At 34.9% G+C, this 18,041-nt stretch overlaps 2 protein-coding genes across 3 annotated transcripts; one reads left to right on the top strand and one right to left on the bottom strand.

Moving 5' to 3' along the window:
• Window positions 1-3,081: 3,081 nt before the first annotated feature.
• LOC140841540 (probable phospholipid-transporting ATPase 8) lies at window positions 3,082-10,708 on the top strand. Its single transcript, XM_073209040.1, is given in 12 exon segments — window positions 3,082-4,085; window positions 5,239-6,599; window positions 7,311-7,421; window positions 7,521-7,617; window positions 7,619-7,798; window positions 7,978-8,066; window positions 8,172-8,280; window positions 8,356-8,562; window positions 8,683-8,808; window positions 9,324-9,422; window positions 9,685-9,876; window positions 9,966-10,708. Coding segments are annotated over 12 exon segments (3,591 nt in total). The 5' UTR covers window positions 3,082-3,674; the 3' UTR covers window positions 10,575-10,708.
• Window positions 10,709-10,940: 232 nt separating this feature from the next.
• On the bottom strand, window positions 10,941-15,803 carry LOC140841541 (protein farnesyltransferase subunit beta). 2 transcript variants are annotated; one of them, XM_073209041.1, is made up of 14 exons: window positions 15,598-15,803; window positions 15,370-15,456; window positions 14,853-14,958; window positions 14,148-14,183; window positions 13,632-13,714; window positions 13,491-13,544; window positions 13,244-13,295; window positions 12,942-13,006; window positions 12,815-12,871; window positions 12,617-12,689; window positions 12,422-12,508; window positions 12,131-12,323; window positions 11,888-12,021; window positions 10,941-11,341 (listed from the first exon to the last, which is right to left on the bottom strand). In XM_073209041.1, exons 1-14 carry the CDS (start codon window positions 15,708-15,710, stop codon window positions 11,102-11,104), a joined length of 1,380 nt encoding a protein of 459 aa, XP_073065142.1. In that variant the 5' UTR covers window positions 15,711-15,803; the 3' UTR covers window positions 10,941-11,101. The 2 variants fall into 2 exon arrangements, with proteins under 2 accessions (XP_073065142.1, XP_073065143.1); XM_073209042.1 differs by having other exon boundaries at window positions 11,888-12,015.
• Between the last annotated feature and the right edge of the window lie 2,238 nt (window positions 15,804-18,041).

Raw genomic sequence — 18,041 nt, 5'->3', positions numbered from 1 at the left:
ACAAAATCAAATTAAATTAACAAGTAGCCATCGGCAGTTCAAATCAAACATACTAGTATGACAAGTTGACAATTCTCTTATGCTTGAATTGTCAAAAATAATATATTTTTTTATTTCAAAAAAATAATTCTTAATCTTAAAATTATTATTATTTCGTAAAAAAAAATTAACATAAAATGTATGTCATAAAATAAAAAGATGCCAATAGGCCGTGAAATACGACTATTTTCCATTATGGGCCCAACAATAACGACACGTTTGGCCCATAACACCATGTGCAACTTAAACAAATGTACAATGGCCCACCCGTCTATCCCTCCTTATCCCATATTTCAGCACGTGTTTCAATAATTTATTGCATACAAGAACATCGGTAGATGAGATCTTATTTATGTGGGCACTACCTTCACTTCATTTCAACGGGTAAGATCTTTCCACACATACAATTTTTTTTTTAAAAAAAACAGTGGATCCTATATATACATGGACAAATCTTGGTCATCCATCCTATCATTGAGACAATATCCACATGAGTAGGATGAAATAAACCAAGAACATCAAATGCATCTGCATTACATCATAAATAAAGTAAGGCAGAATGATGTGTTATTTATGAACTATACACAAAATCTAATATTATAAGATTTTTTAAAATTTATTTTTACCTGAATTCTCCAAGAAAAATATTATCCAGCTTGATAATTTCTTCAAGCTGAATTAAGATATAATCATAGCTTTGTATGGAAGAGTATTTGGTACTCGCAAACCTTACTTCATGGAGGCTATCGGCGAAGAATTGAAGATGGCAGTACTATCTCGATTTGTTCGGAGCCTTGGTTACGTGATCATGTTAAGCATTGTGTGGAATCTCTGATCATTCGAGATATGGAATCCCTGAATGTTGCCGACCTTTTTATAGAGTGAAATTGGAGTACCACCTTATTATGCGATTGCGCTTTTTCTTTAAACTCGAAAATAATATAAATATTAATGCAACTACTTAATATAATATCTCAAATCAATATGTAAGTGTACGATATCATGTTTTAATATAGATAGAAAATAGCTGTTGTTTCACTAACTAGCAAGTACCAAACAAAATTATTTAAACTATCTTTACCTATGAAAGATTAATGAACAATTTAAATAAACTAAAATAAAAAAATAAAGCTCAAATTCAAACAATAACAATTAATAATATCAAGGAATTTTTTTTTAAATAGAAAATTATCAAGATTTCGGTTCACCGTTGCAATCTATTAAAATTCTCATATTATTTCTAATTGAAATTCCATCTATTACTAAGGTGACGAGTTCTTCCAATTTATTCAATATATTTTCTCGAGTTTTATCAAACTTAATATTGAATTGCGAGAATTAAATCTTTTTTTCACTTATTTAACAAACAATATCACATTAAATATTATGAAAACCACTAGCCTTTGATTAAATAATCTACAAGTATCACACATGCATTTGAATTTATCTCTCGATCTCAATCTAAATCCACTGCAATAATTATTACATTATATGAGTAAATCTCTGACGATCTCATTAATTTTGATTTGTGAGACGAATCAACGCTACCGATATTCGCAATGAAAAGTAATTTTTTTTGCATAAAAATTTATAATTTTTCATAGATGACCCAAATAAGAGATTCGACCCACGAAATTGATCCGTGAGACCGTTTCTCAAGAATTTTTGTGATATTATATTATAATCACATATCTCGATCTCAATTTTAATACATAAATTCATTCAAAGATAGCTAATCTTTGAAAGTAACAAAAAAATAAGGCAAAATTTATGTGAGACGGTCTCACGGGTCTAAGAGTATTTATCTTTTTATTGTGAATATGGTAAGGTTGACCCGTCTCACATATTGTGATCCGTAGACGGTCTCACATGAGACCTACTCAAAAATAAAATATACACTCAAGAAAATTCCAGAACTAAATTGGAATTTTCGTTTTCTTTTCCCCAACCAATCGGAATGTCTCCACCGAATTATATGGGATGACCCCAAAAGATTATGAGTGGGTATCACGTGAGGACCGTCGTTAAACTCTACACCGATATTCACAATAAAAAGTAACACTCTTAGCATAAAAAGTAATATTTTTTCATAGATGACCTAAATAAGATATCCGTATCACAAATATGACCTATGAAACCGTCTCAATAAGTTTTAGTCAAGATTATAAAAGGGGGAGGCGGCTATTTTTTCTTTTCCTCTATTTTTCTGCTTGAATTGCCGCGCTTGTTTTCCTCGTTTCTTCAACTTTTTCCTCCTGGCTCTGATTTTGTTTCCTTCTCAGTCCTCTCTTTTTTCATCGAAGAAGGCCTCCTCTCTCTTCTTAATGGGGCGGGGTCTCTATTGTTATTGTACCTCTGAATAAACCAAAGCTTATACACCTGAGATACAAGAGAATTAAATCCATGATGCTCCAAGAATGAGGTTCGTTCAGTTCCTCTTGAGATTGAGAATTTTTCAGAGGTTTTTTCACATTATGGGAAGATTGGATGCGGAGAAAAGTCACATCTTTGTAATGATTTTTATGGGTATGAGACACTCGCACAGTGTGAGATTGTGGAATATCATTCCTCCTTCTGTTAACCAGATGGACACTTATGCAGCTGATAACCTGAAAGATTGACTTGTTGTAAGAACGATCGATTTACATTCACAACAACAACAGACATTGCGCGCAAACGTGTCGTGGAGGAAGTTCATGAAAAAGTTTATCAAATGTAATAGTTAAGATGGTTTACACCATAATTATTTTGATATTTATAACGTAATTCTTAATTCTTTATTTCACTGAAATTTGACCAAAATATTTCTACAATAAGATAAGATGACTCACGTTATTGTCATAATGTCATGTCGTGTCCTTTTACGTGTTCAAATACACTAAAATCATCAGACTACATTATCTTAATTTTATTCTAATATTCGAACAACCCAATAAGAAATTACAGTCAATAATCTTCCAGCAAACTACTTGTAATAAAATATAAAAAAAATATTTTTTTATTAAAATAAAATAAGAAAAAATGTATTTTCCCATAGGAGGAGACTAGAAGTTGCAGGTGGATTTGTATGATTAATTAATTAAACCAACTACGAATCTACTCTCACCATTGCTTCTGTCTGTGTACTTGAAAAGTAGCTGAACTAACCAGGGCTTCAAGTAGAAGCTAGCTATGCTTCTAACTTCTACTTGGGTTTTCACACTATTGGATTGCTGTTTCTTTCTCGTTTAACGCGGAATCTATTTGCGAATTTCGTAGCATATGTTCGTGATCCAATGGCGGAAGCAAGAGATTTCTGGAGCTTGCTAAAAGAGTAAAGTATTTGGTGGGAGAAAACTTGTGTTATAGGGTTCTGTGGGTTTTCTACGCAGCTCAGCTTTGTTTGCATTTATTTGTTGTTTGTTTGTCTTCATCTCTCTCCCAGAGCTCCGACTGTAATGGGATTTTTTTTTCCTTTTTGGTAGTGGCAGAATGCTTAGAATATGCCATGCATCGGCAGTGGAGCTGTTGCTGATTGGCTGTTACTGTAGTTAATGTGGGTTTCTTAGCAGTTTTGTGGCATTTCTTGTTGTTGTATTGATACGAAGTGATTTTTTTGTTTCGGGTTTTTGAGGATTTGGTGGTGGAAGTGAAATATGCGTGAATTAAGGAAAATGGCTGGTGGTAGTAGAAAAGGGATTCGTTTTAGCAGGCTTTACTCATTTTCATGTCTCAAATCTAAGTTTAGAGACGAGCATAGTCAAATTGGGGGAAAGGGTTATTCCAGGGTTGTGTATTGTAATGATCCTGATAATCCAGAGCAGCTCCAGCTTAGGTACAGGAGTAATTATGTTTCTACGACAAAGTACACCGCCTTTAATTTTATTCCCAAGTCATTGTTTGAGCAGTTCAGGAGGGTTGCAAATATATATTTTCTTGCTGTAGCTTGTGTATCTTTTAGTCCGTTGGCACCTTACAGTGCTACAAGTATTCTTGCACCTTTGGTCGTGGTAATTGGAGTGACAATGGCGAAAGAAGCCTTGGAAGATTGGAGGCGTATGAAACAGGTGTGCATTTTAATTCTTTTTTTTTTATGTTCTGAGGACGTTGAAGGTTTTGGTTTTTGATTTTTCACATGCGTGCTTTCTTAAATATCTATTTTTTCATGTGTGATTATGTTTAGGTCTCTTAGTATATATTTATGGGAATGCATGAATCATAAACCACTAGAAGCATCTGAAATCTAGTCGAGACAAGATCAAGGAACGTGTCCTGAGAAATTGGATACTTGGATTAATGCCTTCTGTAGGTGTCTATTACACTGTTATTGGTAAATGAAGACATGTCGGTTTCACATGAAGCCTACAAGAAGTGACTCCTTAGCAACAACATATTTAAAGATAATAAAGAGAACCTTGTACGATTCATGGTTTTTAACTTTTGATTTGTACGGGGTTTTGAAATACATTTTGTGCTTCCTCGAATTGATTTCTTTTCCATTATTGGTCTTAACATCTACCCATGGTGGTATCTGTCTAGGCTTCTTCCTCTTGCATAAATTTGTTATATTTCAATATATGTAATAAAGTTGTGATACACATGTTGAATGCACCTTTCCAGGTTGTACAGTTTTCAAAATGTTTATATATTCGTGTGCATTTCTTTTATGCTGAAGCAGCCTTTATATCAAACAATTTGAAAAATAAAAAGGGGCATTTTTAAAAGGTCCTATCACAGGGGGAGAGCTATTTTTAAAAACAAAACACACCGGAGGTCTACTGGCCATAATTTCCTCTTAAAAAAAGTTGTTACATTATTTTAACCTAATCGACATTACTTTTTATAGAAAATCAGCTGCATTCATTGAACTAAAAAACTGTCAAGATGACAAGGTTCGATTGAGTAAGTTATATGCACGGGATTGCAGCTTCTTAACCATGCATTTCAGCTCATCAGAATTCATATTCTGTATGTCACAGTAAACAAATGCTTCCGTGACTGATGAAGTTAAGATATCCTAAACCGTTCGATCATCATGTGCCCATTATCACACTTTTATAGGCTTGGATTCATTAAAAAAATCCTTTGTTGGTGGATGATTTATGATGAAAATTCTGTGGCTCAATTTTGTTTTATTAGAAATTTTGATGTACTGGTTGCTGCTTCATTCTCCACCCTCCATATATTTTCAATTTATGTAAGTGCGAATAATTTTTTTAGGATATAGAGGCCAATAACCGCAAGGTCAAAGCTTATGATAGAAGCAATACTTTTCAAGATACCAGATGGAAGAATTTACGAGTTGGCAATCTTGTAAAGGTGTACAAGGATGAATATTTCCCTGCAGATCTGCTTCTTATTTCATCAAGCTATGAGGACGGGATTTGTTATGTCGAGACAACAAATTTAGATGGAGAGACTAATCTCAAGGTGAAGCATGCTCTTGATGTTACATCCTCCTTGCGTGATGATGACTACTATAAAACATTCAAGGCAATTATTAAGTGTGAGGACCCAAATGAGGATCTTTATTCATTTATCGGAACCATGTGGTATGATGGTCTGCAGCATCCCCTTTCTCTGCAACAGATTCTTGTGCGAGATTCTAAACTTCGAAATACTGAGTACGTGTACGGTGTGGTTGTGTTTACTGGTCATGACACTAAAGTCATGCAGAATGCTATAGATCCTCCTTCTAAGAGGAGTAAGATTGAGAGAAAAATGGATAAGATAGTGTACATCCTTTTTAGTCTATTGGTTTCAGTATCTTTTATGGGATCTTTCTTTTTTGGAATCACAACCAAGAATGACATTCATGATGGAAAAGTGCAGAGATGGTATCTCCAACCAGAAAATACCACCGTGTTTTATGATCCAAAACGAGCACCACTGGCTGCTTTTTTTCATTTCTTGACCGGGCTTATGTTGTATGGATATCTTATACCAATATCCCTGTATGTATCTATTGAGATGGTAAAAGTTTTACAGGGCATATTTATAAATCAGGATCAAGATATGTATTATGAAGAAACCGACAACCTAGCGCACGCAAGGACTTCCAATTTGAATGAGGAACTTGGACAAGTAGATACTATCCTTTCTGATAAAACGGGTACTTTGACGTGCAACTCAATGGATTTTGTTAAATGCTCAATAGCTGGCACAGCATATGGCCTCGGTGTGACAGAGGTAGAAAGAGCCCTAGCTAAGAGAAAAGTTGATGCAAAGCATGACATCACAAATTCTTCCTCCAATATTCAAATGTCTACTGATGACGTCACAAATTTGGGAAAATCAATAAAAGGTTTCAATTTCAAAGATGACCGCATTATGAATGGTGGATGGGTTAATGAGCCTCACGCAGATGTGATACAAAAGTTCTTTAGAGTGCTAGCACTCTGTCATACAGCCATTCCCGAGGTGAATCAAGAAACTGGTGAAATAGATTACGAAGCTGAGTCGCCAGATGAAGCTGCCTTTGTTATTGCTGCTAGAGAGCTTGGCTTTGAGTTCTTCGAAAGAACCCAATCTAGTATCTCTTTGCATGAACTAGATTATGGAAAAGGCAGAAAAACTGACAGGTGCGTCTTTATGAGATCCGTGGCTGTCGAGTCGTAGAGTTCTTGCATCATTATGAAGATAGTAACTATTTTTACATTCTGACCATCAAGATGAACGAGGAACCTACTGACTACTGTTTTTGTAGTGAAATTGCTTGTGAAATTAACTCTATCATATTCTGGCTAAATTACTCATTCTGTCATAGGGGTCTAAGACTCGCAATTAGTGGGGAGATACTAGAATTATATCATACATGAAAATTCAACTTTTTTTTATTTGTGACGTCCCTGTACGGCGGGTCCCTAGTGTCCTGGGATTTGTGTCTACAACTTACGTGCCCTTGAGTCTTAAAAATCAAAATTAATCATGAAACTGAGGCGTTAACCATGTGTTACAGACCGTCAAGATAAATGAGGGCCTGCCCTTTTTTTGTATGGCAGTTGTTCATGGAAACTGGCTTAATCATCTTCTGGCCAAATTACTTAATTTTGTCTCTTTCGGGATTCAGAATGGGTGAAGAAACTTAGATTTTCTTCATTTTTTTTTCTCAATGTGGTCTTGAGCCTAGAAATTGAAGATAAGATCAACATATAATTTATTCAGGAATGGTAGAGCGTGCACACACACAGATATATATCATCTTTTCTGACTATATTTGTTTATAAATTTGTTTGAATGTGCCTCCTTGTTTCATTTTTCACGAATTTAATTGCATTATCTGTTACTTCCAGGTCCTATGAGCTTCTTCATGTCTTAGAGTTCAGTAGTGCCAGAAAAAGGATGTCTGTGATCGTTAAGAATGCTGAAAATCAGTTACTGCTCCTCTCCAAGGGTGCAGACAGGTTTTTCTTCTAAGAGCAATGCTTTCGAACATGTCTTGTTTAGAATTCGGGGCCGATAATCTTTATATGTTTGCATTTACGCTGGTATTTTTGATGCAGTGCAATGTTTGAACGGCTCTCTAGAAAAGCAAAAGATTTTGAAGCTAAGACAAGGGAACATATCAAAAGATATGCTGAAGCAGGTTTACGAACTCTAGGTCGTTGCATACCGTGAACTTAGTGAAGATGAGTTTAGGTCATGGGAAGAAGAGTTTCTGGATGCCAAGGCATCTGTAAATGCTGATAGAGGTGCATTGGTGGATGCAGCCACTGATAAGATTGAAAGAGACTTAATTCTCCTTGGAGCTACTGCTGTCGAGGACAAGCTACAAAAAGGGGTCAATATCAAATCCACATGGGATACTTTTTTTTAAAAAAATAAAATAAAAATTGTGGAGTAAATTTCATGGTTTGCGTTGAAATTCATTTAGCATTAAGTGGAGGCTCTTATATTTTCCGAGATATAAAAATTCATTAATACTGTTAATGAATGATCTTATTCTTCTATGCAATGTAGGTTCCACAATGCATCGAGAAACTGGCAAATGCAGGAATCAAGATTTGGGTCATAACAGGAGATAAGATGGAGACAGCAATAAATATTGGGTCAGTGACCACCTCAATTACTTGAATTGTTTGCTTTCTCCTTTCTCACTGCTTCACCTATGATAATTGGGCATTGTGTGCACCCTGTTGCTACCTTTCCTGTAGATATGCTTGTGGCTTGCTGAGAGAGGACATGAAGCAGATTGTGATCACTTTAGACTCCCCAGAAATTAGTGATCTAGAAAAACAAGGGGACGAGAATGAAGCTACGAAGGTAGTGGTTGTTTTTTTTTTACTCCATGCTATCAGTTTTTGATATTACATCTTTTAATGGATCTGGTTATCCTAGGCTTCGAGCGAAAGCATTACAGAGCAAATTAGGAAAGGAAAATCTCAGCTATGTTCGGGAGGCAGTTCGACTACCTTTGGTCTGATAATTGATGGAAAGTCATTATCTTTTGCTCTCAGCTCGAATCTGGAGGGGGCATTTTTGGATCTAGCGGTTCATTGTGCATCTGTTATATGCTGTCGCTCCACACCTAAACAGAAAGCCCTTGTATGTGTCTTTCTTGTACTAATTTGTAATTATTTTAATGTTTTTTTCCTTTTATATCATTCAATATAGTAGATCTGGTTGCAGCAAATTAAAGTAACACTACTGTTTGAAGATATTCAGGTTACAAGGTTGGTTAAAAAGGGTACGGGTAAAACAACACTAGCAATTGGTGATGGGGCAAATGATGTAGGCATGCTTCAAGAAGCTGATATTGGGGTTGGCATCAGCGGCGTTGAAGGAATGCAGGTAATATCTGCATCTATTTTTATTGTCAACATTGCCATTTGGTAATCCTAGTTAATAAATTGCTATTCTGCTTAAGTTTTTGTCTAATTAATGTAGTGTTTTGTGTGTTCAATACATGCAGGTTTTACCGGTTAAAAATAATACTGAATATGCGTTTAAATAATGACGTGTCTGGTTCCCTTTCACATATGGCGTTAATGTGTAATATCAACTTGTATAATTTTTTATTGTTTAGACCTACCTCTTGTTTCAAGTTAAGGATTAAGTAATATGTGCATGTTCGCTTGGTTTTCTTTAGGAAGTAGAATAGAATGTGCTGAACTAAGTTAACTTTTTTAGGACTGAAGTTGAAAACAAACTTTCTGTCTCCTGGTCTACTTTACTTTCTCATCCACTTTTTTAATCTCTGATTGGAAGAACAATTTTTAGCATTGTATTCACGTAAGGAGAATATACTTTTCCATTAAACAAGCAAGGAAAAACTCGTCTGATGTTTATGTAAATTTGTAATTTAGGCTGCAATGTCGAGTGATTTTACGGTAGCGCAGTTCTGTTTCCTGGAACGCCTGTTGTTGGTTCATGGCCACTGGTGCTACAGACGAATATCTATGATGGTACACAAATTTTCTTGTTTATTTACTCGTCATGATTTTAGTCATGTCTGTGGATCTTAGAATTGAGGACTCATGAAAATTAGGGGGTGTTTATTTCTTGTATACTCGTCCTAATATCACAAGCATAACCCACCACAAATAAAATATGCCTGCGATTCTGTGGGACAAGAAACATTACCAGTGAAAACAGGACAAGAAACATTATCAGCAATTGTTTTCACTGACGACTTTTGTAATTCTCATCTTCCCGCGGTAAACACAGATATGCTACTTCTTTTACAAGAACATTGCCTTTGGGTTCACCCTATTCTGGTTTGAGGCTCGGGCTTCCTTCTCCGGTCAACCTGCCTATAATGATTGGTACATGTCATTCTACAACGTTTTCTTCACTTCACTCCCTGTGATTGCTCTTGGTGTTTTTGACCAGGATGTTTCCGCACGACTGTGTCTGAAGGTAAACAAGCTAAATTAAACGCTAAAAAATATCTTTTCCCCGTGACTAAGATTAAGATAACAATACATATCCATTCCTATGTTTGACAGCATCCTCAATTATACGAAGAGGGAGTTCATGATATTCTCTTCAGTTGGCCACGCATACTTGGTTGGATGCTAAATGGTATCATTAGTTCCATGATCATTTTCTTCTTCACAACTAACTCTATACTACATCAAGCCTTTCGTAGAGATGGCAGTGTTGTTGATTTTGAAGTTCTTGGAGTTCTTATGTATACATGTGTGGTTTGGACGGTGAACTGTCAAATGGCCCTATCTATCAACTACTTTACATGGATTCAACACTTCTTCATCTGGGGCAGCATTGCCTTTTGGTACATTTTTTTAGTTATATATGGTTCGCTTTCTCCTGTAGTATCTACAACTGCATTCCGAGTTCTCGTTGAAGCCTGTGCCCCGAGTCCATTCTACTGGCTGGCAACCCTTCTTGTCGTTGTCTCTACTCTGTTACCATATATATTGTACAGAACTTTACAGGTTGAGTTTAATCCTATGATCCACGACAGAATTCAAAGGAGTGGATTGGGAGGGTCCGGGAATGAATCGCCTGGGGATTTGTCAATCCGACACTCAGGAAAGATGGGTAGTGTAAAGGGTAAATCAAGATATCGAGACTCATTGTTAGTTAAACAGTAAAGTTTAATCTTGTGCATGGTAACTCTTTTGGATGTTGGCGGGATGACAACTTTTGCTGGTCACACTTGAGAACCATGCAATTCCCTGTGTGTGTATATATCAATATGAAGCTATCTATTAATGGTTTGAAAATTTTTATTTTTAGAAACCACTTGGCAGGCACATTTAGTAGTTTAATCAATCGTTATTGGAAGTTAACGGGATCGATAGAAGCTTACATTTTACGAACAAGAGTGCTGCACAAAAACACATGGAGGATTATGTTGAAATAGATTATTCGTTTGTCAAAGTTCGTGCACACTTTGCAGGTTTGGATAAGCTGATGGCATATATTATCTTAATAAAATTCGTCAAAAATTCAATTCAAAACAAAAAGACTAAATGAGAACTACGCCTCATTTATGTTTAATATCTGGGACGGCTTTCCACTTCGAACTGTTGCACTCATTGATACATTTTTATTGACTACCATGTCAATCTAATACTGAACAGAACTGAAGAAAGCAGAGGATGATAAACCTAAATCCTTATATTTGTGATCTCACAAAGAACTCGTGTGCTTCATAGTATTTATCTAGCACTATGTTATACAGAGGGTGAACAGGTTCCAATAGATTGGAATAAGGTCCTAAAATATCCCTTGGAAGAGGTGGAGAGTCTGCATTTTGTATTCCAATATAGTGGCAGATGGATAATCCGCTTAGAACATAGCATGTATGATAATGATCTCTATGTTTCCCCGGTTTGTCTCTGAAACCCGCCTCCTCCTGCATTGACCTCATTGTATCAGAGATCACAGCTCATAACATATAGGGTATGGTGTCCCCAGGGGCAGATCCAAGATTTCATCAGGGCGGCGTGATGGGTCACGGGGAGTGATTAGCAAAATAACATGGATGAATGAAATTTGAATTTTTATCGGTACCATATCACAATAGTAATGACACTGAAAATATAGAATGACAACAAGGAGAAAAATATTTCCGCATGATCATAACTGCAAATTTCGCACAAACCAAAGATTTCCATTACATGTATCAACAAAAGTAATGACATTCTCTCTCTTCTGACAATCGCGATATATATGGTGACAGTTAGATTTTAAATGCTCGATCAGATCAACAATGTGCACCACACTTGTAGCATTAACATTTTTTTTGGCTTTTATGGTCTATATTCAAGCATTTGTTCATTCACCGGGAGAAAATTCAGGGGGTTTAATTTATTCAACAATAATCAGTTTATCCAGCTGATATAGTGAGCAGCAGTGTCATATCAAGCAACTTATGCATGCAATCATGATTGAATAATACCTGGGAGCAAAGAAGAATATACTGCTGCAACGCCATGCTGTTGAAAAGAGGTCTCATGCATATATGTCCTCGGATAAAATTATCACCATTCTTATTCAACTCCATTGGATGAGAAGCATTAGATATTCCTGCACCTAAGGGAATAAAAGCGTAACAAATGAAACAATTACTAAGATAAAACCCAACAAACAAGAAAAAACACACATACAAAATATAGTCTGCACTCCGCAAGGTTTTGCATACCTTTTTGCTCAAGCCTGCAAACATCATTTACAGGGGAGGAAGCCCCTTCAGAAACTTGTTCCCTGTCAGCAAAATCGGAATCTGTAGAACATTTGCCAGTCTCTGCACTGCTGCCATGATTGAAGACATGAGGTAAGCCCATCTGTCCGTTCACGATCAAATGTAACCGCTGAATTATTGCAGCTGTTCCTCCCTGGTTGCAGACCATGTGTGGTACAAATTGCTAAATAACCATAGATAAAATTCGAAAGTGGGCTGACTCAATATAGGAAACTCCGGATTGTCGTTTACCTGCCAAAACGAATAGCATCCGTCAACTAATTTATTTGTTCTGCCTTGAAATCCACATTCCACCCCTTGCTTGAATACCACCCAGTTCTGGAACATAAATCGATGAAGAAGGAATCATATTGGTATTAACTAAGCTGAAGATGAAGAAGCCGAGTGATATGATATCATCATCTTGTAAATAGTCAAGGTACTTACAATTAAACTAGGCAAGTTTAAACGATGAATATCACCAATCAGAACCATTGCAGCTAAACCACAGAAAGTATACCTTAAATAACAAGACCAAACAAGTTGGCTTCATCAGATAAACAGGAACATAAAAGAATGAAATATTTCATTTCTATCAGCTGGAAGTGGACAAAATCAAGTAGTTCATTATGCAGTCATACTCACCCACCATGAGCTTCTGAACCCGGTTCACCTGCAATTCCACCTTCATAAGTCTGACAACTGAGTTAACAATGTGTTTAGCCTCAGAAATGAGTACATAGTAAGGTTAAATAAATAGTCGAAGTGAAACCTTGAGATGTAATCTCCGACATTTTCAATCAGCCTATCATCCAAAATGTTAAGAACACTGGCCACCTAAGTGAAAGAAAATATTGAAGTTGACCACACAAATAAAGAAGTGATTAAGAAAAATCTTCTTTCTCTGAATGGCGGCATTATAATTGATATAATTCATATTAATGGACATGAGCATGCGGCTTCTATTGACATTCTGATTTTATAGTACACACTATGTACTTTACTATATTTTGAGCATCCCGGTTACTGATACCCAATGCTTTGACCACAGGCATGTTGAACTCTCAAACTTACAGATATAGCAGTGTAGCAAGCACGAACATCTATTTCTCCACCATCATGCATCCTGAAGATATTAAACAGGAAGGAGCTGAAACTTACAGATAACGAATCACTCTAGAGAAACTGAAGTACAAAAAAGGAAAATTCCAAGCAATACACAGACACACATTATAGTACAAAACTTTTCAAGATCTGGAGATTCTGATATCAAATTAAAGAAACTATTATCAAATGATACATCATGGATATTGTGTCATACCTAAAGCCACCACTTTTGTCTTTCATTCGCAGAAAAAATTCGTAAATATTTTTTCTGAAATAAAAAATCGTATTGAGGTAAAAATCGATTACAAATTAAAAATAAGTAAAATAAACTTTACAAAAAATATAATTTGATCACCTATTTATTGATGACAAAGATATGTCACCACCCACAGTAATAAGCGTATTGACTGCAGCATAAGTTGTTGCCAAATGAGGCATCTGACATAAGAGACAATTCAACAGAAAAATGTTTACATCAAATAAATATAAGCCTTAATTAGTTACCATAATTACAATAACAGAAAGGCTAATGTTTATTATATAGAGTAAACTGTGTTTGCCACAGAAAAAGAGAACAAAATTTTGTTTGAAGCACAACATTTTCACAGCTTGCGTTGCTTGGATAGTTTAGGACACCCAAAAACCATATTTCGAGTGCATGGATCTTTCGTAAATACCATTGTTCTCAATATATAACCACTCGTGCATACAGCAAGTTAAAAATTTATTTCCACAGACATTGAGAGGAAAATAAGGTAGGCGAATTATTCTAAAAAAATAAGAACGTCAAATCAGTGTAAATCTAATATCATTTAAACTATGAATATGAGATGCACAAAATTATATCTGAAGCTTCAAAGAATAATTATACCTGACCTGGGCCGCCACCATATCCACCGTTAAGATCCTATCATTAATAACAGATGAAACGGAAAAAAAGCAATTCAGTGAAATCATCATCCAGGAAATCCAAGAAGCATAATCAGAAAGTAGATAGAAACAGAGAAAACACAGAATTCGACATTTAGACCCATACAACAAGGAGAAATCATTATCCCATTTAATGGGGTTGCTATATGGATGCTCCAACGCCATTATGTTATGTCCCTTATTATATCATCATCTATATTTAAATGATATTTTATTGCTTTATCATTGATGGCTTTCTCTATACGACACTCAAGCCACATACCCAGAGGAAAAAAAACTCAATGTACTGTGGAAGAAAGAAATGCTTCATTTGAGTGGGATGTCGTCTATCAATGCTACTTTTCATTCATTTTTCTTCTCCATTGCATGATGAAAATCAACACTTGACCACTTATTATTTCTGTATAACAGCAGGAATCCTTCAATAGAATTTCCACTAAATTCATTCTTCCACATTGTACTTGAGAAATTTAGAATATTTCGGCATAGAATCACAAAATAACACATTATGAGAAAAGTTGGTAGCCCCAGAAATAGGCAAGTGACTATTACAAATCTGTGGCTAAATCTCATCATAACCAGCATGCATATATCATAACAAGGTCAATGTGACAGAATAAAGCGACAAACTAAACAAAACCAGAACCTGGCAACGGTTGAGAAATTCAACAACATCATTTTCCAGTTTGTCATCAACGCCATCGCCCATTAAAGCAATCGAGTGAATGATCCAATAGCATAGCCAAGGCCGACTAGTAATAAGCAACAGAAACATGGTTCAGAAACTCCAGTTCGGATTGGGAACTAAATTAATCAAAATGCTCCCAAGAGCAAGTTACCCATCAACAATATCCAGAGTCAAAACGAGGAGTAATTTTAACTTAACTAATTGGTCCTCGCTTGACAACACTCTTGATAGTAAACTTAGTATATAAGTGAGAGCGGAATACCATTTCAGCCAAACACACACACAACACTAAAGGGGCGGACCCATAAACTCAATAAAGGGACCAATTTAGCATTTTTAGCAAGATTACGGTAGCAAAATTGATTTCCTTTCGTGGGTTACCACCCCCTAACCCTGCTGGGTGCGCAAACTCATAACATGACGAGACGAGAGTGAGAGATTGAGAAGTCAGAGGGAAAAGAGAGAGGGTGAGTACTTGGCATCCAAAACTGCAAAATTGGGACCAAGTTGTTTGAGGCTTTTGGTGAGATACTCAACATGATTGTCGCGTCGAATCTCAAAGCTGTTGATTTCGCATGTCAAAACGAAGAAACAAAATCAGAAAACTAAAAAGTAAGGAAATTTCGAGAAACAAGCATGATCATTACGCTGTTGAGGTAAAATAAACCCTAAAGTGGACCGCAGAGAGTAGCAGGGAGCTAACTTTACTGATTGAGCGTGGGGCGGAAGGTTGCAGATGAGATTGTAAATCCGAAAAACTTGATCCTGTACCATCCACTGCTCTTCCTGTGATTTGGTAGCCACCATGCTCTCCATCGAAGGCGCCGCCGCCGTGCCGACTCCGATGACTACGGTCAATCACGGTCGCGGCCCCTTTCCGTTCCGAGTTCTCGAAGCTTTTCTATTTTCCTTTTATGACATAACATTTAATAAATAAGTTATATTCGACGCATGTGGATTTTGACACGTGTCAATATTTTATTCACAAATTTTTTTGTGATATTATCTAATTTACTATTATTTGAAGAAAAATACATCTGCATACGATTTACTTAAGATTCAGTATCTATCAGGTTTTTTTTCTATTTTAATACCTGACAAAAGACAAACTTAGTTTCTAATACATGTTTCATGCATTTTTACCTTTTTTACCCTTATAATTAATAAAAAATTATATAAATACATATTTTTGTTTGTTATCTTCTCTTTCCACTCATCACCGATGCATTTGGATGATATGGATATTTAATTTAAATATTTTTTATTTAAAAAAAAAATCCACAACTAAGAATTGAACTTTTTGAAATACTTAGTTTTACTTACGAAATACTTAATTTAAATTTTAAAATACTTGATTTAGTAAATTAAATACTCAGAATGTGTATTAAAATACTGGATATTCGAATATACAACGCAAGTTAACCAAATGCTCTCATTTCCATCCAAGATGCATTTGGATGACACGTTCATTTCATTTAATTATTTTTTTACTGTTAAAAAACAAATTGCAACTAAGCATTGAAGTTTTTCAAGTACTTAGTTTTACTTGCGAAATATCTAATTTCAGTTTTAAAATACTTGATTTGGTAAATGAGATACTCAGAATGTGTATTAAAATACTAGATATTCAAATATGCAACGTAAGTTCACCAAATGCTCGCATTTCCATCCAATATGCATTTGGATTACATGTTCATTTCATTTAATTATTTTCTTTATTTAAAAAACAAAAACAAATTCGCAACTAAGCATTGAACATTCAGAAGTATTTACTTTTATTTGCGAAATACATAATTTCAATTTTAAAATACTTGATTTGATAATTGAGATACCCATAAAAGTTAATAAAATACTGGATATTTTAGTAGGCAATGTAAGTTCACAAAGTGCTTGCATGTTCATTCAAGATGCATTTGGATGACATGTACATTTTATTTAAATATTTTTTTTATTTAAAAAACAAATTTGCAACTAAGCATTGAACTTTTTCAAGTACTTAGTTTTACTTGCGAAATATTTAATTTCAATATTAAAATACTTGATTTGGTAAATGAAATACTCAGAATGAGTATTAAAATACTGGATATTAAAATATGCAATGTAAGTTCACCAAATGCTCGCATTTTCATCCAAGATTCATTTGGATGATATGTTCATTTCATTTAATTATTTTTTAATTGTTAAAAAACAAATTTGTAACTAAGGATTGAACTTTTCAAGTACTTAGTTTTACTTGCGAAATACCTAATTTCAATTTTAAAATACTTGATTTGGCAAATGAGATACTCAGAATAGGTATTAAATACTGGATATTCGAATATGCAACGTAAGTTCACCAAGTGCTCGTATTTCCATCCAAGATGCATTTGGATGACATGTTCATTTCATTTAATTATTTTCTTTATTTAAAAAAAATCGCAACTAAGTATAGAACATTTAAAGTACTTACTTTTATTTGCGAAATAACTAATTTCAATTTTAAAATACTTGATTTGGTAAATGAGATACTCAGAATGCGTATTAAAATACTAGATATTCGAATATGCAATGTAAGTTTACCAAGTGCTCGTATTTCTATCCAAGCTATATTTTGGATGGCATATTCATTTAATTTAATTGTTTTTTTATTGTAAAAAAACAAATTTGCAACTAAGCATTGAACTTTTTCAAGTACTTAGTTTTACTTGTGAAATACCTAATTTGAGTTTTACTTGTGAAATACCTAATTTCAGTTTCAAAATACTTGTTTTGGTAAATGAGATACTCATAATGAGTATTAAAACACTGGATATTCGAATATACAACGTAAGTTCACCAAGTGCTCGAATTTCCTTCTAAGATGCATTTGGATGACATGTTAAAGGACTTTTCAGCAGCTACAAAGCTTTGAAAGAGAATAATAGGCTTGAAGAGAATATTTGAAGATTTCCAGTCAATGTTCTTCGAGAGAATAGCCTCTGATAGGAACGAGTAGCATAATCCGTGGATTTACAATTTACATAGAAATATGAAGTCGGATACCCGTCGATAGTAATAGTCCAGTAGGTCGAAATAAAACGACATGCAATTCACCCTTGATAAATAATTAAAGAGATTTAGTTACTTCATTGATTTGAATTAGTTTGACATAGCTTGAGAGGGAATGTT

The sequence above is a fragment of the Primulina eburnea genome, chromosome 9 (genome assembly GCF_022965805.1).
Source record: "Primulina eburnea isolate SZY01 chromosome 9, ASM2296580v1, whole genome shotgun sequence".
Taxonomy (NCBI): domain Eukaryota; kingdom Viridiplantae; phylum Streptophyta; class Magnoliopsida; order Lamiales; family Gesneriaceae; genus Primulina; species Primulina eburnea.
The sequence above is the reverse complement of the archived record's forward strand: the minus strand, read 5'-3'. Positions and strand labels throughout refer to the sequence as shown.